Below are 27,197 nucleotides of genomic sequence, written 5' to 3' on the forward strand. Positions count from 1 at the left end.
GTAAATGGCATTAGGTATCACATAGTGAAAATTTCATGAAAATCGAATAATAATTGACACTTTTATGGACAAAAAACCTTGAAAAGTGACCTGTTGAAAATTACCTATTTCTCTACAACTGAACATGTTAGAAACCATTTTGTGATACCTATATGATCGTATGGGTTCATTCTATTAGTTGATTAGAATCAAATATCAAAATATTAAACAAACAACAAATACGACTCATTTCAATAAATTATTTGTTTCTAAGGCTATAAATACAGTTTTTACCCAAATTTCGTCATTTCCGGTGACATGGAAAATGTTAAATTGAGTTGAACTAGTCACAATTGACATTATGCATCAAATGGTGTCACTTTTATGAAAATCCAATAATAATTGACTCTTTTACAGACACAATAGCGTAAAGAGTGACTCATGCAAAATTGACCATTTCTCGGCAACTGCTCATATTACAAACTAATTTTGAGATAGATTCTCTTCGTATGGATTAATGCTACAAGTTTATGAAAGTTGCGAAGAAATATTTTAAAATATGAAAAGCCTGAATGGGTTGTAAATAGCTCATTTTTTCACCTTTTTTCACCTTTAAATCAAAATGACCCGAAAACGAAATCGAAATTAAAAAAACTGAGCCCGATGTTTTCTGCGCCTTTACAGGGCACACACTTTCAGTCATACCAGATTTGAAAAAAATAATATTTGCTTTCAAAAAGTGGTACCGAACTGTCAAAATTGTAGTTTTTGCTAAATTTACGTCACTTCCGTTGCCGAAAGGTAACTTTACCGGTAACAAAAAAAAATGACATTTTGGATTACGGAGCATATGAACTTTGTTTTATACAAATCGAGCAATAAATAATTAATCCAGGACTGAAAAACTGAATTAGCCAATGGGGGTTAAGGAAATTTACGATGACAAAAAATGGTGCCATTTTTGGTCAAATCAGATGACTCTTTAACCCTGGGTAAAATACCACATTAAAATATTCATGAATAAAAAAGTTTTTTGTAAAAATTTAAATTTTCAAAATTTGGCGCCTAATATCTCCGACGATTCGTGGAAAATCAAAAATCTAAAGAACCGTGGCTATGTGCCTTGTCTCTGGCTATGTCAAAATGTATCCAATGTTAAAATCCGACGATTATTGTTAATATTACGGCAATATTTCAAAAATCGACAAATTCGACGATTTCGGACATTTCGCATTGTCGCAGAACGTTCGAAATAGCTTTAATCTCTAAGTCACACCCACTTTTCCAGTAAAACCGAAGACATCGAATCAATCCGACAAGTAGTTTCTGAGATACAATCAAATTGGAAAAAAATAAATAATAATAATAATAAGAATAACTAGAACTGCGATGCAGTAATGGCGGGTTTCACCGGTGCCACGTTACCCTAAACATATGTCACTTCCGGTACCAATGAAACCATTAAACAGGTTTCCACCTCATCATTGCACACATCAAATAAAATGGACGCCGAATCAACCAAATCCAGCAATATCAATTCATTTTATATATTTGTTACATGTAAGTGTACAGTACTTCCGGTGATAATGAAAATATTCAATTAGTTTTATGAAATCAGAAATGGCATAAGGCATCACATGGTGAAAATTTTATGTAAATCGAATAATAATTGCCACTTTTATAGACCAAAAACCTTAAAAAGTGACTTGTAGAAAACCGTCAATTCCTCTGCAACCATACAAGTTAGAAACCATTTTCTGGAATCTGTATGATCGTATGGGTTTATTCTATTTGTTGATTGGAATCAAATATCATAATTTTAAAAAACATAACAACTCAGACTCATTTGAATAAAATATCTGTTTTGAAAGCTAAAAATACAGTTTTTGCCAAAATGACGTTACTTCCGGTGATAATGAAAATCTTAAATTACTTGTATGAAATCGTAAATGGCATTAGGTATCACATAGTGAAAATTTCATGAAAATCGAATAATAATTGACACTTTTATGGACAAAAAACCTTGAAAAGTGACCTGTTGAAAATTACCTATTTCTCTACAACTGAACAAGTTAGAAACCATTTTGTGATACCTATATGATCGTATGGGTTCATTCTATTAGTTGATTAGAATCAAATATCAAAATATTAAACAAACAACAAATACGACTCATTTCAATAAATTATTTGTTTCTAAGGCTATAAATACAGTTTTTACCCAAATTTCGTCATTTCCGGTGACATGGAAAATGTTAAATTGAGTTGAACTAGTCACAATTGACATTATGCATCAAATGGTGTCACTTTTATGAAAATCCAATAATAATTGACTCTTTTACAGACACAATAGCGTAAAGAGTGACTCATGCAAAATTGACCATTTCTCGGCAACTGCTCATATTACAAACTAATTTTGAGATAGATTCTCTTCGTATGGATTAATGCTACAAGTTTATGAAAGTTGCGAAGAAATATTTTAAAATATGAAAAGCCTGAATGGGTTGTAAATAGCTCATTTTTTCACCTTTTTTCACCTTTAAATCAAAATGACCCGAAAACGAAATCGAAATTAAAAAAACTGAGCCCGATGTTTTCTGCGCCTTTACAGGGCACACACTTTCAGTCATACCAGATTTGAAAAAAATAATATTTGCTTTCAAAAAGTGGTACCGAACTGTCAAAATTGTAGTTTTTGCTAAATTTACGTCACTTCCGTTGCCGAAAGGTAACTTTACCGGTAACAAAAAAAATGACATTTTGGATTACGGAGCATATGAACTTTGTTTTATACAAATCGAGCAATAAATAATTAATCCAGGACTGAAAAACTGAATTAGCCAATGGGAGTCAAGGAAATTTACGATGACAAAAAATGGTGCCATTTTTGGTCAAATCAGATGACTCTTTAACCCTGGGTAAAATACCACATTAAAATATTCATGAATAAAAAAGTTTTTTGTAAAAATTTAAATTTTCAAAATTTGGCGCCTAATATCTCCGACGATTCGTGGAAAATCAAAAATCTAAAGAACCATGGCTATGTGCCTTGTCTCTGGCTATGTCAAAATGTATCCAATGTTAAAATCCGACGAATATTGTTAATATTACGGCAATATTTCAAAAATCGACAAATTCGACGATTTCGGACATTTCGCATTGTCGCAGAACGTTCGAAATAGCAATAATCTCTAAGTCACACCCACTTTTCCAGTAAAACCGAAGACATCGAATCAATCCGACAAGTAGTTTCTGAGATACAATAAAATTGGGAAAAAAAAATAATAATAATAAAAAGAACTAGAACTGCGAAGCAGTAATGACGGGTTTCACCGGTGCCACGTTACCCTTGAACTTATGTCACTTCCGGTACCAATGAAACCGTTAAACAGGTTTCCACATAAGCATTGCACACATGAAATAAAATGGACGCAGAAACAACCAAATCCAGCAATCAATTCATTTGCTACATGTCAGTGATCCTGTCAAAATTACATTACTTCCGGTGATAATGAAAATGTTAAATTGGTTTATGAAATCAGAAATAGCATCATCACATGGTGAAAATTTTATGTAAATCCTATAATAATTGCCACCTTTATAGACCAAAAACCTTGAAAAATGACTTGTAGAAAATCGCCTATTTCTCTGCAACCGTACAAGTTAGAAACCATTTTGAGGTATCTGTATGATCGAATGAGTTCATTCTATTTGTTGATTGGAATCAAATATCATAATTTTAAAAACATTACAAATCTGATTCATTTGAATAAAATATCTGTTTTGAAGGCTAAAAATACAGTTTTTGCCAAAATGACGTTACTTCCGGTGATAATGAAAATCTTAAATTACTTGTATGATATCGGAAATGGCATTATGTATCACACAGTGAAAATTTCATGAAAATCGAATAATAATTGACACTTTTTTTGACAAAAAAACCTTAAAAAGTGACCTGTTGAAAATTGCCTATTTCTCCGCAACTGAACAAGTTAGAAACCATTTTGTGATATCTATATGATCGTAAGGGTTCATTGTATTAGTTGATTTGAATCAAATATCAAAATTTTAAACAAATAACAAATATGACTCATTTGAATAAATTACTGGTTTCGAAGGCTATAAATACAATTTTTGCCCAAATTACGTCATTTCCGGTGATATTGAAAATGTTAAATTGGTTTGACCTAGTTAAAATTGACATTACACATCAAATGGTGTCACTTTTATGAAAATCGAATAATAATTGACTCTTTTACAGGCAAACTAGCGTAAAAAGTGACTCATGCAAAATTGCCCATTTCTCGGCAACTGCGCATATTACAAATTAATTTTCACATACATTCTCTCCGTATAGATTATTGCTACGAGTTTATGAAAGTTACGAAGTAATATTTTAAAATATGAAAACGCTGAATGGGTTGTAAATAGCTTAATTTTACACCTTTTTTCACCTTTTAATCGAAATAGCCCGAAAACGGAATCGAAATTAAAAAAAATGGTCCCAACATTTTGTGCGCCTTTAAAGGGCGCACAATTTCAGTTATACCAGATTTGAAAAAAATAATATTTGCTTTCGAAAAATGGTACCTAACTGTCAAAATTGTAGTTTTTTGTCAATTTACGCCACTTCCGGTGCCGACAGATAACACTATTGGTAACAAAAAAAATGACAATTGAGACAACGGGGCATATGAATTTTGTTTTATACAAATCGAACAATAAATAATTAATCTAGGACTGAAAAACTGAATTAGCCAATGGGGGCCAAGGAAAATTACCGAGACAAAAAATTTTCACATTTTTGCCCAAGTCAGAGGACTCGTTATATTTGTGTAAAACACGATTAAAAAATATTCATAAATAAAAAAGTTTTTTGTAAAAATTTAAATTTTCTAAATTTAGCGCCTAATATCTGCGAAGATTTGCCGAAAATCAAAAATCAAAAGTAGCGTAGCTATGTGCCCCGTCTCCGGCTATGCCAAAATGCATCGAAAGTTAAAATCCAATGATTATTGTTAAAATTACTGCAATATTTCTAAAAACGATACCTTCGGTGATTTCGGACATTTCGCATTGTCGCAGAACGTTCAAAATAGCTTTATCCTCTAAGTCACACCCACTTTTCCGATAAAACCGAAGAAATCGTAACGATCCGACAATCAGTTGCTGAGATCTACTCAAAACAAAAGAAGAATAATAATAATAAGAATAATAATTTTAACAAAAACAATAGTGTTTCACACAAGCTTCGCTGTGTGAAACCCTAATAATAATAAGAATAATTTTAACAAAAACAATAGTGTTTCACACAAGCTACGTAGTGTGAAACCCTAATAATTTTAACAAAAACAATAGTGTTTCACACAAGCTACGCAGTGTGAAACCCTAATAATGATATGTTCTTACCCAAGGTAAAATGATGCCAGTTTTGAAGCAAGATCACTTGGTGTTAAATTACTTTATTCTATGCCAGTTTATGACTCTTTGAAGATGTAGCGTCGATTATTCATTATCGCAGAAACGGTGCTTGAAACAGAGACTAAGTCTCGATTATCCACTTTATCGTTGAATTTTTAAATCTCACGGATGTTCGAATCCATTAAAATCTCGACCATCTGATCGTCTAGAGAGTTGATTGTAGGTTTGTCGTGTTAATAAATGTCTAAATAAAGCCAAAATAAAGACCTGCAAAACGTTGATTTAGCTCTTAAATAATGCATCGTTAATACCTGAATAAGTTTCCGGAACATAATGCCGTTTCCAACTGTTGTAAATACCCAATTTACAGTGTTGGAATTTGTTTGCAGAAAACCATGTCAAGGCCGATTTATTGGACCTGGGAAATGAGAACAGAGCTTAGAATCGGTGTTTTGCGCTCCAAAAATAGGTATTTTCTTTGTTTGTCTAATGTCGACCAAAGGATTGGCTGTTATATTGAATGGAAGGGACACCGCCAACGCGAATTTTTTTTTTTTTTTTTTTTGTCACCAGAATTTTCAGAATGAATCAATCATTAACTAAAACGAGTTTTTCACAAAGATGTGTCGATAATATAATAATATGGTCTAATTCTCTGATTTTTGTGCCCGAAAAACGGATAGGTCTATTATACGTTGACCGCAAAATGGGCGGTTCACCGAATCAGAGGGGTGCGGGTGGGGGCTGGTGCTGTTTTCAAGAAGATCATTTGATAATTTGGGTGATCAGCTGCTCTCTAGTCCTTTTTGCTATGTGTAGAATTGGGACGAATGAAAAGATGAATTCTAATTCACTGTTCTCTGTGTCAATCAGTGGGTAATCCGCCACTGAAGCAAACAGGGACGGTTCCAGAGGGAGGGGTCGACCCCCTCCCCCCCCCTGCTCAGCTACATAACTTTTTTTGTAAATGAACACAAAAGTTATTTTTAGTCTTTCTCTCCCTTTCCCTTTTTCATGGCGATTTTTGTTGACTTTTTGGTGTAGAATCGAAGAAAAGAGTTTGAAAATACATTTTCTACCAGGTTTTGGTGAATATTCATGATTTTGAGGCGGAAGGATACAAGAGTTGAGAGGTTGGTTAGGCTGAAATGTAGGGTCCAAAATTGCATGTTTTTTGTCTCTACTTCCAGCTTGTGTATCTCAAGTTTTCCATGGTGAACCTCATACGTGCTTTTGGGCAAGAGGTTGCCACATGTTGCTCCATCTGTGGTAGAAAGCGTTCTACCCAACGAAAATTTGGGAAAAAGTTAGAGCCGGTCTAAGAGACGAGAATTAACAATGGCATAGATATACTAATAATAAGTCTATGGGCGGGGATAAGTTGTGCCGTGCCCGCTACAACGTGGACCCGGTGCCCCCGTGGGAGTATACATGAAATAGACTTAGTTTATTTGATAGAAAAATCTTTGGATGGATTTTATTTTCAGATTAACATAATGTATAAATTTGACAATTTCGTTTCATGTTCATTAACCGGACAATCACTAATTTTAGAAACGGGTAATGACCTTTGACCGTAGAATGGTGAAAGTTGAACAACGGGACAACGGGTTGATGTCGTTTGAAGCGGCGTGTTCAGTTTAACATGATAATAATACATACGTATTGTGCATTAAGAGATGTTATAGGTGAAATTACGAGCAAAGTGCATCAAATTTTATTTTCCTTCAATGCATATTATTCACGCCTAAAATACAGTTCTTGGAAGATCTTGATCTAGCTAAAGTGTGAAGGAAGAGTGAAGCAAAATTGATAACATTTTTCATCAAACAACGATTGATTATTGATATTCATAACATTTCTGCCACATTCAACTAATCCTACCTGACACAGGTACAAATCATGTCTTTTTAAATCGAAGCGATCATACCCTGGCTCTCCAACATTTTAAATTTGACGTCATGAAGGCGGGGCGTCGTGTACAACGTACAGCTGATGAGTATGAGTTGTGCAGGAATAATACACCGTAGCCTAATATGAATGTCTGTATCAATTTTGATAAAGACAACGACAACACTTGATTTAATTTATTGACAATATTTGACATTAAAAAACCCAAAGTTGTTTCACTAGAGTGGGTGCGTAATGCGTATAGTATAAAATAAACTTATTTTCAAAATGTTACATGCAGCTCTACCCCTGCTCTACCCTAATTCACAATCCTTCTAAATATGCCCCACCCCTGTTTACATCGTGTGACCTTGAGTAAATATGCATTTGACCTTGTCAATTAGATCAGACCATACATAATGAGTTAATAGAGTACTAGACTTGCTGAAAAACTGCTTAAAGGCACCAGACATCCTAGGTGGGTGTTCAGAAATTTTGATGGGTGGGGTCAACCTCCAGTAAGTGGACGTGGGGACTGGGAGATTACGGTACCCAAGAATTTGATAAAATCAGAAAAAAATTGCCTCTACATGTTTGTTTGTTATTTTGTTAAATGTTGGAGAAAGCTCTACTTGAGCAGGATCTAGAGGGTTAAAGGTTGTTCAGCTTTGAACGTAGGTCTCCTTCCACATGTGACTTTTACGTTGAGGAACTATCTTTGTTGCAATTTTGTTGTCCTCCCTATCATATTTACTAGGTAACATTTTATGGTCACGTATCAGTCCTGTCAACACCCATGCAATGTAAAGAAACATTTCAATTAGAAAATTAGACCTGACTTACCTTGCTTGAGCCAGTACATGTTATGTGTGACACATAAGAAAACAACGCACAAATTTAAGAACGCACAAATTTAAGAACGTCAGTAAGACGAAATGAAAGTTAGGTAATCAGGTAACAATATTATAATTTTCGAAAAAAAAAATTAGTCTGTTTTAGTTTTAAAAGTTAGGCAAAGCAAAATATGACTGAACATTCTAATTTTTTTCAAAGATTATAATTTTTCTTCCTCGGGTTACCTAAATTTTATACTCCCTGGTCAATGTTGGCACGCATGTAAAAGGACCCTTGACGCTGTTTAGGCAAAAATATTTCTTTAAAAACGGGGGGGGGTTGGATGGCCAAATGGTTAGCATGAATCATAAGGCTTGTCATTGAGTCAACTGGCATGGTTTCGATTTCCCGGTTGTACGTGACAAGTAGTAGGGTCGCGTGTCCAACCTCTCTCAAAGCACACTGCATGGCAGGTGCCTGTCTTCATTAACTCCATAATTGTTGCAGAACAGTAGGATGTTAAGCCCTATTTCATTTTCATTTTAATTGGCCGATTTTATCATCTTTAATTTCTTGCTCCTGTTTCAAGATAAATGAAAAATATTTGAAATACAAAATGTAGGTAGTGGTTCCATTCCATAGCATAAACTATTAATAACACATGACACAATTATGTGGAATACAAGTTACTTGGAGATGTGGCAGTCAATCTCATCTCTCTTCAAGTAACTTGTATTCCATATAATTGTGTCATGTGTTATTCTCATCCAGTAACTAAATGCCGCTTAAACAATAAATTAGTAATTTTGGTTTAAATTTTATTTACAGACATCAAAATGTGGTTGCATTCCATAGGATGAAGACGAAAGACATATTTTGATATGATAAAAATGAAAGGCCTTTCTTCGTTTATCTCTGGCAAAACAACCTCGAGCAGTGAGTCAGATAAATTTAACTCACTTGGTGGGATGAAGAAGAAGAAGAAAAAAAGTAAAATGAACCTGAAAAATCGGTTAGAGACATTTTTTGCATCAATTGGTAAAGAGAAACAATTGTCTTTAAATCATGGAGTCAGTGTTGATTACCATGATGATGCTGATGATGGTAGCACAAAAAATGGCACCGAAACACAACATGTTGTCAAATTTGAGCAGTTAATAACTCATACAAGACTGAATAAAACCAATGGACAAGTCAAAACATTGAAAAATAAGATAAAAACAAAAAATTGTGAGATGGAAGAGACAGTATTTGAAGAGATTTCTGCTTCTCTGAGAACCAAGGCCATTGCATTTGTTAAAACAAGAAAAAGGAAGAAAAAATCCAAAAACAGTGGATTCAAAGAGACAGTATTTGAATCTGTTAGTTGTCCTGATGAATGTAGAGAAACAATTGTTTCGAATGACGTTACAGTTGTTAAAACAAAAAAAAGGAAGAAAAAATCCAAAAATGATGCAACACCAGTTTCTGCTCAAACTGGGTTAAAGTCTGTGCAAACTGGGTTAAAATGTGATACGAAAAAAACAGTTTCTGCTCAAACTGACAGACAGTGTGATTCTAACGAAACTATTTCTCCGCAAACTGGGGTAAAATGTGATTCTAACAAAATCATTCAACTTAAAAGTGAAACAGATTCAGAGTTAATCAAGACTAAAAAGAGAAAGAAGAGACTTAAACTTAAACGCAAACATTCCGTAGAAAAAGAAAGGACATCAGAATTAAAATTGGATAAATTAGACAGTGGTATAATTAGTATGCAGAAAAATAACGCTGAATGTAATTTTGTTCCGTTACCGTCTGATTTATCGGTGGATGAAGAATTGGGTAAATATTGGCATCAAAGATACCGACTCTTTTCACGTTTTGACGAGGGAATAGTGTTAGATAGAGAGAGCTGGTTTTCCGTCACACCCGAGAAAATCGCGAAACATATTGCGGAGAGATGTCGATGTGATCTGATAATAGATGCTTTTTGCGGGGCAGGGGGTAATACTATACAATTTGCGTTTTACTGCGAGCGTGTTATCGCGATTGATCTGGATCCTGTGAAAATAGATCTAGCCAGACGTAACGCTTGTGTTTATGGGGTGGAAGACCGGATTCAATTTATCATAGGTGATTATTTGACGCTGGCTCCGTCTCTCAAGGCAGACGTGGTATTTTTAAGTCCCCCATGGGGAGGACCGGATTATCTGTATGCCAATACTTACAATTTAGAGAACATGGGTGGTCTGAACTGTCATGAAATTTTTGCGAAGACAAAGAAAATTTGTGAAAATATTGCTTTTTTCGTTCCTCGAAATACGAACTTAGATCAGTTAGCGTTATTAGCTGGTCCTGGAGGAAAAGTGGAAGTTGAAAATAATATCGTGAACAAAAAAATAAAAACTCTTACAGCATATTATGGTGAACTTTGTATAGAATAAGCATGGTTTTTAAGATAATCTTGAAATGAAATGGGGTTTAATGATATCCCCAGTGGTAGCGTTCCGTCGACTCCACCTGGGTCCATTTACAGGTTTTCACTAGATGCTGTTCTTTGACAAGGGGAAACCACTCTGAACAAGCCTGAGATACACCAGGATTGAACTTGGTACTCCTGGTCAGTGAGCCAGCATTTGACTGAGTCACTAAGACTCAGTATGAGGTGGATCAGAGAATATTTGTGTTATAAAGTTGTCAGGGTGTATGCCTATTTATACCTAGTGATGGCTGTATGGGTTGTGTATGACTCAGAATTGGCCCCAAATTGTAATATTTCGCCATGCTATCATGGGGGGCTATGTATAGTGTGTGCCCTTTAGTTCATTAGGTTTGTGTCATTGAGTCAAATGGTGAGTCTTTAATCCCAGGGTCACCTGCTGGGTTTTCTTTTCTCCAGGTGCCCCACTGCTAAGGACGTCTAGACACAAGCTTAATATTTTGGTCCCAAAATGACCTTGTTTGTGTCAAGTAGACATCTTGAAATTAAGATGGTGTTCCAACCGCATTTAGTGACCTGTGTATTTACATTGAGAAGATTATGCTTTAAACATGGGGATTATAGACTTTTGATTCTTTGATGGTACTGTAAATATTTTTTGACGGTACAATCATGTCCACTTTGTGAAATCTGTTTTAATAAAATAATCATGCAATAAGTAGGCCTGTTGTTTTTTTGTCAATTTTATTTTTAGGTGTGCACCTATTGAAATGTGGTTGTACATTATGTTCATGAGCCTCTTGATTTTCAACAATAACTGTATTTAATTCAGAGTTATTGCCCTTGATTACTTGGGATGTTTTCCAAGACAGCAAACTGCACGTAGCGATCCATCTACATCATACGTCATTATGATCACTGCCCCAGTTAGCGGCCATTTAAAACTCTCACCATTTAAAACTCTCACGTGATCATTTTGGGGCGGGACTTATCGACTGGACTACAGCTTTGTGTACACAACAGAGTAAAAATAACCCGATCACGCACGTTTTATGTAAACACATGTCTTTAGCAAAATGTCAACTTCTGCCGATCCGGTAAAAGCGATGTATAATATGTGCTAATTGCAATACATTCTTTGCCATTGTAAACTGTCTTTAGGGTTTCAATCGGTTTATCTTTCAAAACAAGGTTAGATACTCCTAAATTTGTCTTCGCAAACAAAACCGCCTCTGTGAAATTACCTTTTATGGGCGCCGCCATATTGAATAATTAGAGGACAATTTTGTGATTCGGCTTTGATTAGTTTGACATCTTTTATACACACAGCGGCTAAATAAACATATTTAATTTCATTCAATATGACAATAGAAGAGAAATAAATACTTCTAAAAATTACTAAAAGCATACTCAGTGTTTTCGACTAAAATCGGCGACGTATGAATTAAAATGTCGGGAAATTAGCTTAGGGCCTGTTCTCAGGCGGAGCTAGCTGTAGACAGGCAGCCTAAGTTTAGGATGCCAAGACAGCGAAGTTTCTGCTGACTCTTCATCGAATTCCAACTGTCAAGGGTCCTTTTATATGCACACAAACATGTACTTGGGTCCTTGGTTTATTCGTTCCATCTGAACAACTGAATGGTGTTACTTGCCAAGCTCAACATCCTGCTCCACTGTTGAGGGTCAATCACAATGAAAAATCCAAAGGAACTTTCTCGACCAACTACGGGATCAAAATTGGGTGTCACTGATGCAAAACAGAGGGCCAGACAAGGCCAGCTGTCTCATTCATATGGTACGGAAAACTGAGGTCCGTATACACATTGGCGTACATGTAAAAAATCCCTTGACAGTTGGAATTTGATATAAGAGTAGGCCATAGTGCCGCTGTCCGGGCAAAATTTCCCTCATAGCACACTGTATGAGGGAAGAACAGGAGGACATTAAACCACATTTCACTTCAAAACTGGAACCTCCTGTTTGATAATGGGACTCCATAAAAATATAACACCATCAAGGAAATATCTAATGAAATAGATGTATTTAATTTTCTTGTATATACATGTATTTGCAATAAATTATATCATCTTTAAATCGGAAATATAAAACCACTTAAAGATACATTATGGGAGATTTTTATAGAGAGTTGGCCATTCTTGCTATAACAGTTCAAAAGTAGACGATGAAAGAAGAATATTTGCCTAGAAATGGTAGCTAATTGTGTCTTCACCTTCGCTGATCGTTTGATTGACAGGCGTTAACTCCACCTACATATCTCGATTATCAAGTAAAGTTTTCAATGGCATACCGAAATGCTTTACAGCGGCATCGCTAAGTACACTCTATCATTTAGCCTCGATCTAACTGACGTATTTTCATCAGGTTACCCCTTATTGGATTTAATCAATTAGTGAAATCCTATTTAAATCTGAGCTGTAGCCGAGCCATCCAGGGGTCTACCGAGTTGATTTTGGTCTTGTTGTTTAAATAAAGATCTAATTTATAATTTCTATAACATCTGAAGCCTAAATTAATCAGATTTAGCTCTTGCATAATGCATGTTTAAACTCCTATAGTACACTGTGTGTTTCTCAGATATCTGATTGATTTCTATTAAAGCTCAACATCTTTTTGTGGAAACAACATTAAAGGATTGTGGAAACAACATTGATTATTTAAGATACACTATGTAAGATTTAGATAAAGAGCTGTCCGTTCTTGCTATAATAAAATAGACAATTAAAAATTTATAAGTGTTTGAAGTTTTGACAAGAAATCACTGATTGTTAAGTACCAAATGAAATGAAATGAAATGGGGTTTAACGTCCTACTGTTCTGCTCCAAACTGGGCTAATGAAGACGGGCATGCGCCATATAGTGTGCTATGAGGGAAATTTTGCCCGGGCAATGGCGCTACGGCCTACTCTTATATCGAATTCAAACTGCCAAGGGACCTTTTACGTGCATGCAAATATGTACACAGGACCTTGCTTTATAGTCCCATCCAAACGACTAGACAGCTGTCCTTGTCAGGCCCTCCGTCCTGCATCAATGACAAGGGGAAACCACGCCGGAAAATCTGGATGAATTGTCAAGTATCATATTGCCAAGATAATAAATGAAGTCTCGGTTGTCAGCCCTTGCCACTCAGTGAAATGTTCAACTATTATGCATTGGTGACCTAATCCATTAAATTTTTATCACAACCTTCCGAAGAACTAGAGAGAGAGAGAGAAAGAGAGAGAGAGAGAAATGGGGTTTAACGTCCACTCAACACAATCTAGGTCATTTTGGGACTAACACATGGTTCGATTTTATTTCAATAATTCGCTTGCTCGTAGGGGTCTGAAATGTTATCTAAATTATTAATTAGCCATTAATTAACTTATCCAGACCATAATCAACTCTCGATGTCATCGCTAGCCTATGATATTTACTGAATAAGAATCCGATCTGCTGCTAAACGCTCATTGATGATTAAATAAAAAATGGATAATTCAGACTGTTTTTTATCGTACCGACTTTAGTAATGATGATCGAGGCTAGGCCTAAAATTCAATCGCTAAATTCTTGGTTCAGCAAATTCCCTTTAAATTATCTAGTTTTTAACTATTATAGTGAGAACTGCCAGCTCTTTATCTAATCTCCCATAATGTATCTTTAAATAGCATAATAACACTTCTTGTTGTAATTCAAGTCCCAGTAATGTTTCATATTATGTTAACATCCTAGAATTGTTATCTGTCAAATACTCTAGAAAGAGTATTCCTCATTCGGAGGTGTCTTTCAAAAATTCTTGATAAAATATTGATTTGTGATAAGTAAGGTGTTTGGAACAGAACTATGCTTGTTTTAATTTTCACATCCCTAGGACTATCGTGACTTTAATAATGTAATATTATGGTTAAATAAACAAAACAGAAATAAATACACAATTCATCTTACATAAAATACACAAATAAAAAATCACCGACAAAACACTGTGTATACTCCACACAAATTACTCATATCTCATATACAATCGACTGATTATAAATAATACAAACAGGCAATTATTGTTTTCAGAGTTCCAAAGGACATTACTTTATTCCACTTGCATGTATATGAGTACTTAATACTACACACATTATTTGGAATCCTGTAACCGGGCTAGTACTATGCTTAGATTAAGTAGTGAACCAAATTAAACAGGAGACCCTGAATGATCAGAAGTGAAATGGCATCATGTGGCTCAGTAGCAAACAGTAATGTAAGAGATATAATGGTGTGAATTAATTTTCATCAAAGAACTGTATGTGGTAGTCAATATTTACATGCTAAAGGTGGTACAACAATAATGTAGGTTTACTAAATATAACCATTCATATTTTGCTAAAGTTGAAAAGTTAAACGGAAGATTTTAATAATGTACACTTACTAAATCTAACCATTCATATTTTTCTAAAGTTGAAAAGTTAAACGGACGATTTTAACAGAAAAAAAAGATGCAGTGTTTTTTACTTGTGTGTAGTGCTCTACTTGAGAGTTCAACTTGAGAGCTCTACTTGACTCCGAAGAACGAAGAGTCACTGTGTTAAAGTTTTGACTCCGAAGAAACGGAGAGTCCCCATGTTAAAGACAAATGGCAGATTATCACGACTGGTGATATATATACATATAAATGACAAGATGACATACACAGTATAAAAATATAACATGATTATTTCCTTCCTTTCTTCCGTAAACTTTGACCTTGTCCAGAAAACGCTTCGAAATCTGTGTTAATCTGAAAGAGAAAAGCAACAATTGTCAACACTTGTAGGCATTCATTTTCAATTTTAATCCTCACCTCTGTTTGAAAGAAATCAAATCTGTTTTATAATATTTTCTTCACTTGCTGGAATTTTTTTATACCTCATCAAAAAAAGTCGTATTTAACAGTGGCTACAGTAACAAAGCTATAGGCTATAGTTTAGGACGGGCACTTGAGTTCACATTTGTATATGCTCACATTTTAAAGCAGTGGACACATTAGCCGAATCGTTCGGCACCGAATTTTATTCGGCCGAATGGGTGGACACACTAGCCGAATGCTTCGCCCGATTCAACCTGGCGATTGCATCACCTTTCACGTCACATGATTAAACATGGCGGCGTCTATGTCTTCAATCTATCACGTGACTTCTCGATATCAGTGGTGATTGGCTAATGAATTCTATATTCGGCCGAATGCTTTGGCGAAGCGGACACACCAGGCGAATATAATTCGGCCGAATATATCAACCCTGTTTGATTCGGGCGAATCATTAGGCCGAATGACAGTGGACACACTAGGCGAATTTTGACGCCGATTGATTCGGCCGAATCATTCGGCTAGTGTGTCCACCGCTTAAGATACCTTATGCAAGATTCAGATAGAAAGCTGACAGTTCTCACTATAAGAGTTTTAAAATAGATAATGAAAAAGGAAAATATTGAAATTTTCAGTCAAATTACTTCATTCGGAGCAAAGTTATGACTGTTTGAAGAACAGTTTGGTCTCAATTTCATTGATACCATTGTAACGATAATAAACAAATCTTGATAATCAACTTTTAAATCAAATTATTAAATGGTGATCTTGGTTCAATCAGTTCAAAATCACAACCATCCGATGATCTAGAGTGATGATTATAGGCTCCAATGTGAGTAAATAAATGTCTCATTAATAATATATATAATATTTGAGGTCAAAATAAAGACCTGAAATAGGCAGATTCATCACTTACATAATGCATCTTTAATATGGTTGGGAGGAATATATTTCTTTTCCCTTTTTCACATTCCCTAGTGATACATGTATTGATATAATTTTATAGATTTCAATCACATTTTCCCAGCTGATTGATGCTTACAAATTTCAAATACTTACATCATCATTATCTATTCCATTATTGATAGGTCTCTGGGTTCGTATAAACGTGACGGTCCCTATTTTATAATTGTAATTAGGTATACCCCTAAAATAACAAAATACTAGTATATAGAAATTGCTTAAACGTTACAAAGGTTATACTATACATCCTAAAAAAAAAAAAAAATTAATTCAAATTTTACACCTCCCCGAAAAAGTCTAAATTTTTCAGCAGTTTCTTCAGTGAAGATTTTTATCTGTACATTTTAATTTACTTTAACATTTTGAACCCTTTGGCTTATAATAATTTAAGATGATCTGAAAATAAATAAACTATTTTTACCTTCTTATTCCTTCATTTTCTAATCTGGATGGACAGCTTTGGGTTCCTTTTAATTTACCATCTAATCTGTTACCTTGTCCACTAAACGCCTGAAAATAAAAATAACCTAAATAATGTACAACCCAACAAGACATTTAATTCAAAACTATTTACAGCATGAAGACATTATATTAAAAGATAACTATTTCAAAAATATGTCTATTCGAAGTTGATTTATATTATTTTTCTTGAGTAATGTTAACAGTGCATTCATAACATCAGTCTAGATTACAGAGTAATGTTAACACATTCATTACATCAGTCTAGATTACTGATTAATGGTTTCACAGCTTTCACTAAATCCATAGGTTACTGAATAATGTTAACACATCATTCATTACAGCAGTCTAGATTATTCAGTAATGTTAAGGCTGCATTCATTACATCAATCTAGATTACCTAGTGATGTTAACATGACATCCATAGATTACTGAGTAATGTTAATACATCAGCCATTACATCAGCCTAAAATTTTGGGGATAACATGACATCCATTACATCCATAGTATATTGAGTAATGTTCACACAGCATCCATTACATCAGTCTAGATTACTGAGTAATGTTTTAAACACAACATCCATTACATCAGTCTAGATCATTGAGTAATGTTAACATTAAGCTGCAACACGCTTTTATTCAGTAGATAAAAGGTAAATATCATTTCAACTTACTCTGAAGGCCTCTGCTAGATCATCATCACCATCAATTAGCTACAACACAAAATGAAATAATAATTATTTAGTGTAGTGGTATCTATGGTTCGTAAATCCCCCTAATTCTCTTTACAGAAAATGGGATACTCTTCATAGGTCTTGTACTTTTATTGATGGAATCACAATATGTGACCCGCTCCCACAAAACCAGACGCTTGTTGCACAACTTTGTTTTGTACTACAGGCACAGCAGCATAAACTGTATGCCTTCTTGTTGCAGTGAATGAGCCGAAGTCCAGATGATATAACAAATTTAAAAAGAACTGCATTTTTGGAAAGCTCAGGCTGTGAACTATTCAAATATGCTGCCACCTTTATTTTCATAAAAATGACCAGGAGCCTGATTTTGTGGGAGCAGCTCACATATACATGTATAAAGCATACTGTTTACACATAGAGGAGACTGTCAACATGATCCAAGAAAAAAACAGATACCGGTACGTAGCAGAGTTATCAGACCGACATACAGGGGTTCATCTTTCATTTTAGACTGACTGTCAACAGCTCACTCTGTCACCTATAAGTTATTTGCATTGATGTTGAAGGGTTCTAGGGAACGGTACTTTCAGTCTGGTATAAAATATATCCCATTTCTCTAATATTATTTCAAGGAAACAGGGTAGGCCAAGTCAATATTTACATGTTAAACACCAATGAACAAGCTAGCACAATTAGGTTCTAATGTATTAAAGCCAAATGTACACTAGTTTAACAATAAACAAATGTACTCTTACTATCAATTATTGCAAAAAAACGTGAATTAAAATACTAACAAAATACATATTCCCTGTATCAAGTTACTAGAGCTTAAATTGTTTCAGTTGCATTTAGTAATTGATCTTTAAAAACACAGGTCACATTCATATGTTTCAACTAAGCAATAATAAAATCTAAAATGCGATAGGAAAATATATAGATGAAAAAAAAAACAATACTTGGTGAATAATGACTAATCTGCTGAGAATGTGCCACTAATAACTGGTAAAAAAATAAACACAACAGTTCTATGGATAACAATTACTGTATTTCTATTAAAGCTACGTTTCAAAAATGATTATCAAGCACAATACTGATACAGACAGAAGGAACTAAATATATATACCATGTACAATCTAATCATTCAATAAAACCATATAATTAGGAGAACAGTGACCTTTGATTATGATAATGAAACCATATGCAATAGCATAAACATCTAATCGTAATGTAATACAGTATTATGCTTGATAATGACAAGAAAATCATTGTTGAAACAGTAGCTTTAATAGAAACATAGTAATTGTTATCCATAGAACTGTTGTGTTTATTTTAATGAGTTCAATTACTAAATGCAACTGAAACAGTATAATAACAGATACATTGAAGGAAACCTAACCAGAGAATCACAGTTGAAACGCTGATCACTAATTATATTTCAATTACTATAGCCTACAGACCAACTATAATTCTAGATATGATTGAAGACTTACATCACTGTCTTCCTCTATATCTTGATGTTGTTGTTGTTTATAATCAGGTTCTTTATATCCAACAGGTGCTGCAAAATCAACCTTAAATAAAATTAATATATATTAGTTATGGCTCAATTTCTTTCTGGAAAACTGATGCTCAGTGAATATTGCCATATTTACAGGGAACTAAACAAGTCAAGTTCAATATATTTATTCGAATATCTAAATATATCCTCTTCTTAATAATAATATATTGATTCAAATAATAAATTTATCACCCAATAATACATTCTGCAGTAGATATCGCTTGTGTGATATATTTCATAATCTACTGCGATATCTGCTTAGGTCAGTTGAAAATAAAAAAAAAAAAATAGTTCCTTTTTGATTGATCAATCAAATTCATGTAAAGCGATATCTTCTATAGAATGTATCATTGGGTGATAGATTTGGTATAACACATATCAGTGATTCTCAACCAGTGTGCCGCGAGATCTTCCTAAGTGTGCCGAGAAATTTTGAACGGCATACTAAGAAAGTGTGAAAAACCATGTGATCCCAATTGAGTATTCACTGGTGTCTACTGATAAGTTCATAGCTGTGTTTTTCTTTATTTAGTTTGAGTCATTCTATATGTCTATGACTAGCCTCTGTCTACGGTTGTATTCTGTCTGATTTACCATGTTTTTATTTTGCAAAATTCAAATATTTTTCATATATATTTAGCCAGGTGTGCCACTATTTTTTCATATGTTCCAAGGTGTGTCGTTGGCAAAAAAAAGGTTAAGAACCACTGCCATTAATTGCCAACAAATAACTACAGATATTAACCAAGACCTTGGTTTTTCATCCCCTCCTGACAAGAGGTGGGGGGACCATGCTGGAAAAGACTTAGAAACGTCACAGCAAACACCTGGAACGAACTAGGAACTTCCTGGTTAATGAACCAACACCTTACTCACTGAGCCACAGTGGCTCCTTCATGAACTACAATACCATGATATTGACAATTTATACCCAGAGTGTGTCAATAACATATGCGAAGTGTCACCGTAGGTGTGTATAAAAACACATTTATTAGAAACTTACGTTCATATCGCACTCTATTATAGATACAGCATTCCCCGGTTTGGTTTCTAAAACACACAATTCATAGACCTGGAATATAAACAACACGAATATCTCAGTAATTCATGGTAGTATGAAAATATATCATTAACATCCCACATTTCTTAACCACCAGGCTGGTGAAGATGACTGGAAAGCATCTTCATCGAAATTCAAATTGTCAATGGTTCTTTTATGTGCATGCCTATGAGCACATGGATGGATCTTAGTTTATCACCCGGTGGATAAGTGGATAAGATGCTGGCTCGCTAGCCTGGAGGTCGGGTGTTCGATCCCTGCATCGGCCGAGAAAGTTCATCAGGATTTTCCGACGTGGTTTCCTCTTGTCAGTGGTGCAGGACGAAGGGCCTGACAAGGACAGTTGTCTAATCGTTCGGATGGGACAAAAAATCTAGGTCCTATGTAGACATTGGTATTCGATAATAGAATCCTACTGTTCTGCTCCTAAACTGGGCTAATGAAGACAGGCATACGCCATACAGTGTGCTATGAGGGAAATTTTGGCCGGGCAGAGGCGCTACGGCCTACTCTTATATCGAATTCCACTAAAACAATTAAACTGATGTTTCCATCCTGGAATTCAAGGCCACAATGACTGTAACATTCAAAGTCAGAGTCGTGCAAATCTTGGGTTGGACCCCCATGATGATCCCAAGCATCACCTGCATTCCATGCGGTAGCTATTGGTGCGTTTGGGCGTCACATGTAACTGGAAATGTTTCTTCTGTTAGGTTCTATAGTGACTTTTTTCGTAGTCATTTGCATATTTTAGTATTATGCCCCCAAAATCAAATATCCCCTACTTTTTTTGAATAGTATATTATGGTATTATCTATTATAGTACCGTATTATGCAATATTTATGTTAATAAATATCATTTCGTACATGTAATAAATAGTATGTTTTTTTGGCCGTTACGACCAATTTGTATGGCCGTTATGACCAATTTGTATGGCCGTTACGACCACATTTTTTGGCCGTTATGACCAAATTTTTTGGCCGTTATGACCAATTATTTTGGCTGTTATGGTTTAGGGCCGTTATGTCTATACCCCTCTTCATTAGCTCATTAGCCTGGAGGCTGAGTGTTCGATCCCTGCATCGGCCGAGAAAGTTCATCAGGATTTTCCGACGTGGTTTCCTCTTGTCAGTGGTGCAGGACGGAGGGCCTGACAAGGACAGTTGTCTAGTCGTTCGGATGGGACAAAAAATCTAGGTCCTATGTAGACATTGGTATTCGATAATAGAATCCTACAGTTCTGCTCCTAAACTGGGCTAATGAAGACAGGCATACGCCATACAGTGTGCTATGAGGGAAATTTTGGCAGGGCAGAGGCGCTACGGCCTACTCTTATATCGAATTCCAACTGCCAAGGGATCTTTTACGTGCACGGCACCTCGGTTTATCGTCCGATCCGAACGACTAGACAGCTGTCCTTGTCAGCCCCTCCGTCCTGCATCACTGACAAGGGGAAACCACGCCGGAAAATCTGGATGAACTTTCTCGGCCAATGCAGGGATCGAACACCCGACCTCCAGGCTAGTGAGCCAGCGTCTTACCCACTTAGCCACGTGATCCCACAAATTCAACAAACAATGAATTCATCTTCGGAGAATTTTACATTGTCCATCGTTACAAACGTTACCAGCACCGACTCACCTTATCATTATATTTGATAGCTATTACATCTGTCTTCGTTAAACACGCAAAATTCCGTAAACCATTTTCCAATCTGGTTTGTTACTAAGGAATAAAAACTGAACAATACCTCAATATACAAAAATGATAAAAAACCTTCTAGAAACGATAATCTGTAAACCTGAATATATTTTTTGTATGGCCTTATAGTCCCGCATGGTCAGTATTTACATCAGATTATTCAGTTTTATAAGATAGTTTACCAGACAATGAAACATACACCAACAGCAGTTGACAAGTTGTTGTATACTGCCTTTTTGTAGGTAATGGGAGCATTTACAAGAAACTTATCTGATATCAATTTAATATAGATCTATGAGAACTTTTGTCGTTTGAGTGTTCACAGGGTTCTACAAATTGAAACAAGGGCCATAAGTAATTGACGGAAATGTAATTAAATGTAGTCCACAGATCTAGAGTGCTCATAAGACAGACAGACAGTTAGACACCAAATTCTACGCGGGCGTATAAAAAGGATACACTGCTTTCGGGTTTGTGATATCGAGAAAGTCGACTGATTGTGGTTGAAATTTGGCAAACGTTGCAACAGACAGGGAAACATTTTCTATTTGAACCAATCCTCCTTCATCTAATAACAAATTCTGCATCATCTGTTTAAGAACAACATTTAAATATAAAAGAAATATTAAGATCATCAATTAACTAAAATTGCATCACAAACAGGACTCTTTCCTAAAAACGACAAATAAATCTTGGTACATGTATAATAATTATTATATTAAAGATGGGTTCCCGCGTACAAACTGGGTGATTTAATGGTATATATGGACTAAAAACATATTCAAACTTGTCATAACTTTAATTTGTCATAACTTTGTTTCAAATCCAACTCAAACATTGTAATTGCGAAGGGGCCCTGCTATAAAAATTTGATCAAACCTAGGGTTACCAGATTAATCATTGAATAAACCGGGACATTTATTATTCTGAGCAGACTAAAGCTAAATTCGGCACCGAGTGCCACAGGGCGCTACAAAATGAGCGCCCAGTGGGCGCGATACATTGAGCGCCAGAGGCGCGAACTTACTAGGGGGCTTTGAGGGCATGACCCCTCAGAAATTTTTTCATTTCTAGAAGCCGGGAGATGCGTTTTCAGCCGTTTTGTGGCGGTGGTTACACTAAAAATATATGTTGTTGAATGGGTTATTGACGGGCATTATTTCGATGGTCACATGTTAGTAATATTTGTAGGAGCCCGTCCGTAATTTTGCCATGATATCCATACCTGTTTTGTATGTTTTTTGTTGTTTTCTTGGAACGTACATTTTTTGAAGATCTCATTGAAAACTACACATACAACGTTTATATTTCACAAGCAATGTGTTCTTGAATTTGTGACCAGTATTCAAATTAACACTGATTGGCAGGTGGACAGTGCTCCTATGGTAATTTTTCTTTGATATAGACGTCAAAAATTTGACAATCGTACAATTTGAAATAATAAAATTTGGTAAGTAAATATGATTTTAATCGCTAAGTAATAATAAGAGGAATTATAGATGAAATACAATAAAAATCATATTATTGTATCATATATACCCAAGATCATACGTCAATTTCTATAAAGCCAATCACATTGTAATTCCAGTTTTAGGCCTGTATTATGCACATTCGGCACACCTGAACTATATTTAGATCAGAAGTGGTGTGCTGTCGTGCTGAAGTAAGAGTGTTTGTAGCAAACGCTGTTTTTTTACATTAATAATCACTAGTTTATGTGTTATGTGTTATTATTTTCAATTGAAAAACACCTGATTTGAAAACCGGGACATTTAGGCACGTGAGAAGCCTCGGGACGGGACGACAAAAAGGACCCCAAAAACCGGGACGTAAGGCAACCCTAATCAAACCAGGTCATGTTTACGTCACGTGACTTACCTCTCTTGGAAGTCACAGGAGAATTCATTGCATACATAAGACAATGTTGTCTTTAATCGCTTACTATTTATTACAAATATCGAATCCTAATTAAATTCTCGGATTATCCACTACCCGCGTCTTTTTCCGTCATTTTTATCTCAGAAAGTGTTGTACGTCTAACTCTTCATAAAGTTTATCAACTTGTACATCAAGCGCTCAATGTTGATGTCAAAGGTCACACGCGTGCAGAAATTCCTAATCGTTGGGCTGTTGATTAGGGGAGCCCTTATATTTTTGTCCTGTTTACGCTCCATGAGTGTTTTTCGGGGAATCCAGTATTTTTCTAGTAACATTGGATATCTCTACTTTCCATATATACCAAAATAGCCATACTTTTATTGGAAATAACCACCCAATAAATACTTTTCTGGGAACCCATCTTTAATGAAATATTCTGTTTTAGTTTTAGTTGTTGAAATATTAATTCTTGGTTACATGTATATATTGACAATCAAAATTTATAACTTAAATCTAGAATTAATAATCTCTATAATGGGGAGAACAAATTCTGTTTAATTATAATTCAAGGTGATAAATTTAAGGTTGTTAATAATCTCTACAATGGGGAGAATAAATTCTGTTTAATCATATCTTAAAGTGATAAATTTTAGATTGTTAGAATCCAGAAGACTTACCCAGTATGGAATATAGATTCTACCCTCATCAGCTACAAATTCAAGAACACCACAATGTGACTCACGGTTAGACTTTTTATTGGTTAATTTGAATAACATGGGATATTGTATGTTGAGACGAGCTGAAATAGAATATTTAAACAATTTTCAATTATAAAGCTTAAAATTACATTAAAAAAATTAGAATTCTCATTTTAGCAGTGGTATATTAAGCCTTTGAACTTGTCAATTAACTTGACAATATGTTCACAAGGTAAATGTTTTTTGGTTTCCATAAGATAGGGTTACATGTATCTTTATGAAAAGTCCAAACAATTTGTTGATAAAGTAAATGTTTTTTGGGGGTTTCCAGAAGATAGGACAAGTGAATATGATACTTACTAAGTTGATCTAAAGCGGACGGCGGCATGATAACTGAAATATAAAAACAAATTCGGTTAGAATAATAAATAATTGATTCACTGTTCAAATCTGTCAATACGAACTTACATATGGTGCAAATGTGACTATCATAAATTAAAAATAATATACATGTATATTCGATTTTTTTATCACACATTTAGAAAACAATAAATGTGTCTCATTTGTTTTCTTTTTGCAGTCTTAATTTGTTTCATGGGTATGGTGTCGAAAATTCTAATTGCTGTTAAATACAGACATGTGGTTTTCTTTTAAGCTAAAACAAAAAAAAAGAGAAACAAACTTTTTCCTCCCCTTTCTACATCTTCTCTGTCGCCTAGCATCGTTACAGAGTAACAACGGTATGTTGTCTGAAAGTTACGACCCATCTCTGGGAACATCTGACCAAATCCAAACTGAAAAGATTTAAATATAGGATGCCTTAAAAACATGTATATGGGACAACGTATAAGCTTAGTTATTCGGATGAGATAAAAAAAAACCAGGACCTGTGAACACATCGTTATTGGTGTGCATGAAAAAAAACCTTGAGAGTTGGAATTCGAAATAAAAGTAGGCTGTAGCGCCTGTAGCGCTGCTGTTCAGGACAAAGGTTTTCCCTCATAGCACACTGTGTGCCATATGCCTGTCTTCTAGCGGGATGTGGTCATAACGGCCTTATGTCATAACGACCAGAAAACAGGTTGTGTCAAAACGGCCATACTTTAGTCATAACGGCCAAACAGTTTTGGTCATAACGGCCAATAAATTTGGTCATAAAAATTTAGTCATAACGGCCAAACATTTTTAATTTAATGACAAACGATATAACTTTGATGTGGTGCTACATACATACCATGTGTCCTGGAGGCATAACAACCCAAGCCAACCTGGAAAATTGCATGCTGTTAAGTGTAATTGTAATTCAAGGGAAAGAGGTGAGTACTAATTAATCAACTGATTGGATAATCCCTAATTAGGTACTTCACACCCTCTGATCTGATTATGTGATATATGAGATAAACATTAATCATTTATTTGTGTATCAACTAAAGGTAAAAGAAATGGCAATCTCCAATTCATTCAGAGATAAATAATCCAGATAACCTAATTGGAGCGGCTAATAGAATAAGGGAAAAAAACATGTATTACGTTAGAAAATTTCTATGTTATATATTGTGATGAAAGTTATAATTACAAATTACAATATCATGTTACAATATTACAAAATTTGTAAAATTACAAAATATATTTTAGGTTAAGCTATATTTACAAATATATTTTATAGGTAAATGAAGATGCAATACCTGATGATTTTTTACCTGCCGATATAAAAGTTAAAGGAGAAAGACATGTTTTCAACCACAAGATAGTTGGCTTTGCTTGCTAAATCCAGGCAATGGTATATTGATGGGACTTTAAAATCGTGAAAAGGCCCTTTTATCAACACTGTAAATTATGTATTTAGATGTATTATGTATGTGAAATATTATTGAAATAAATTTTATAGTTTGTATGTTTTATACAATGTATTATGTATGTGAAATATTATAGTTTGTATTATGTTAAATGTCTATGTAAATTTACGTATTAAATTAATGTTTATGTAATGAGGGCCTATGTATTATCTATTATATTATGGTATTATCTATTATAGTACCGTATTATGCAATATTTATGTTAATAAATATCATTTCGTACATGTAATAAATAGTATGTTTTTTTGGCCGTTACGACCAATTTGTATGGCCGTTATGACCAATTTGTATGGCCGTTACGACCACATTTTTTGGCCGTTATGACCAAATTTTTTGGCCGTTATGACCAATTATTTTGGCTGTTATGGTTAAGGGCCGTTATGTCTATACCCCTCTTCATTAGCTCAGTTGTTCGCTCTGAAAAGAGGATGTTAAACCCTATTTCATTTCTCGCTGTAAAATAACTGTTTACAAACAATACACTGTTACAGTGACAGTCGGTTTATAAACACACCGATTGAGATCTCTGAAATGACACTAACAGGACTTCTACTCTTAATTTTAGTCTATATTCCCATGTTTTTTTAAAAAATTTATTGTGAGCTAATTCGTTCTATTTCTAATATCTATGTATCAATGTATGTAAATCTATAAATGTTACCTGCTAATCTAATCATTCGATTCAAAACTTACCATGTTCTTGTAATTTTCGTTGTCCTGTTGTGTTTCACTTTAAAATGTTCAGGGGGACGTAAATATATATATATTTAATCAAACGAAACCAATCATGAATCGGCAAAACTTATGGGTATTTTTCCGATTTACGTAGTGAAACAATCACCGAATAAGCTGAAAATAGATAATCGGAAGTTTACATATTATCAGACATGCGCAGATTGCAGTTCCGCAAATCGTATGATTTTGTTATAGTTTTTCTCATTGGCTTAACTGCAAT

The 27,197-nt window shown here is 34.7% G+C and overlaps 2 protein-coding genes across 3 annotated transcripts in view; one reads left to right on the forward strand and one right to left on the reverse strand.

Annotated features, from left to right (window-relative positions):
* Positions 1–11,170, forward strand: part of LOC126825671 (trimethylguanosine synthase) — a 29,248-nt gene extending 18,078 nt beyond the window's left edge. The window contains exons 1-2 of one of the 2 annotated variants that reach the window (XM_050555425.2): positions 6,952–7,290; positions 8,950–11,170. In XM_050555425.2, the coding sequence (XP_050411382.1) occupies positions 9,003–10,547 (1,545 nt within the window). In that variant the 5' untranslated portion in view covers positions 6,952–7,290; positions 8,950–9,002 and the 3' untranslated portion in view covers positions 10,548–11,170. Of the gene's footprint in view, positions 1–6,951; positions 7,291–8,949 lie in introns of those variants that run through there. The other variant, XM_050555424.2, reaches the window with a different exon arrangement.
* A 1,399-nt stretch (positions 11,171–12,569) lies between these two features.
* Positions 12,570–27,112, reverse strand: LOC126825683 (ubiquitin recognition factor in ER-associated degradation protein 1). The gene is made up of 12 exons (XM_050555448.2): positions 26,936–27,112; positions 25,069–25,180; positions 24,747–24,779; positions 24,366–24,487; positions 22,270–22,400; positions 21,751–21,823; positions 20,052–20,120; positions 18,981–19,061; positions 17,470–17,508; positions 16,759–16,847; positions 16,434–16,521; positions 12,570–15,308 (listed from the first exon to the last, which is right to left on the reverse strand). Exons 1-12 carry the CDS (start codon positions 26,936–26,938, stop codon positions 15,243–15,245), a joined length of 906 nt encoding a protein of 301 aa, XP_050411405.1. The 5' UTR covers positions 26,939–27,112; the 3' UTR covers positions 12,570–15,242.
* Between the last annotated feature and the right edge of the window lie 85 nt (positions 27,113–27,197).

The sequence above is a fragment of the Patella vulgata genome, chromosome 6 (genome assembly GCF_932274485.2).
Source record: "Patella vulgata chromosome 6, xgPatVulg1.2, whole genome shotgun sequence".
NCBI lineage: Eukaryota > Metazoa > Mollusca > Gastropoda > Patellidae > Patella > Patella vulgata.

Excerpts from the sequence above, each read along its gene's own strand:
- LOC126825683 (XM_050555448.2), bottom strand. Across the intron at positions 24,780-25,068 it reads TGTAGAAAGGGGAGGAAAAA|TTATCATGCCGCCGTCCGCT; the intron begins GTTTGTTTCTCT and ends TTTATATTTCAG. Across the intron at positions 16,848-17,469 it reads ATCTAGCAGAGGCCTTCAGA|GCGTTTAGTGGACAAGGTAA; the intron begins GTAAGTTGAAAT and ends TTTTATTTTCAG.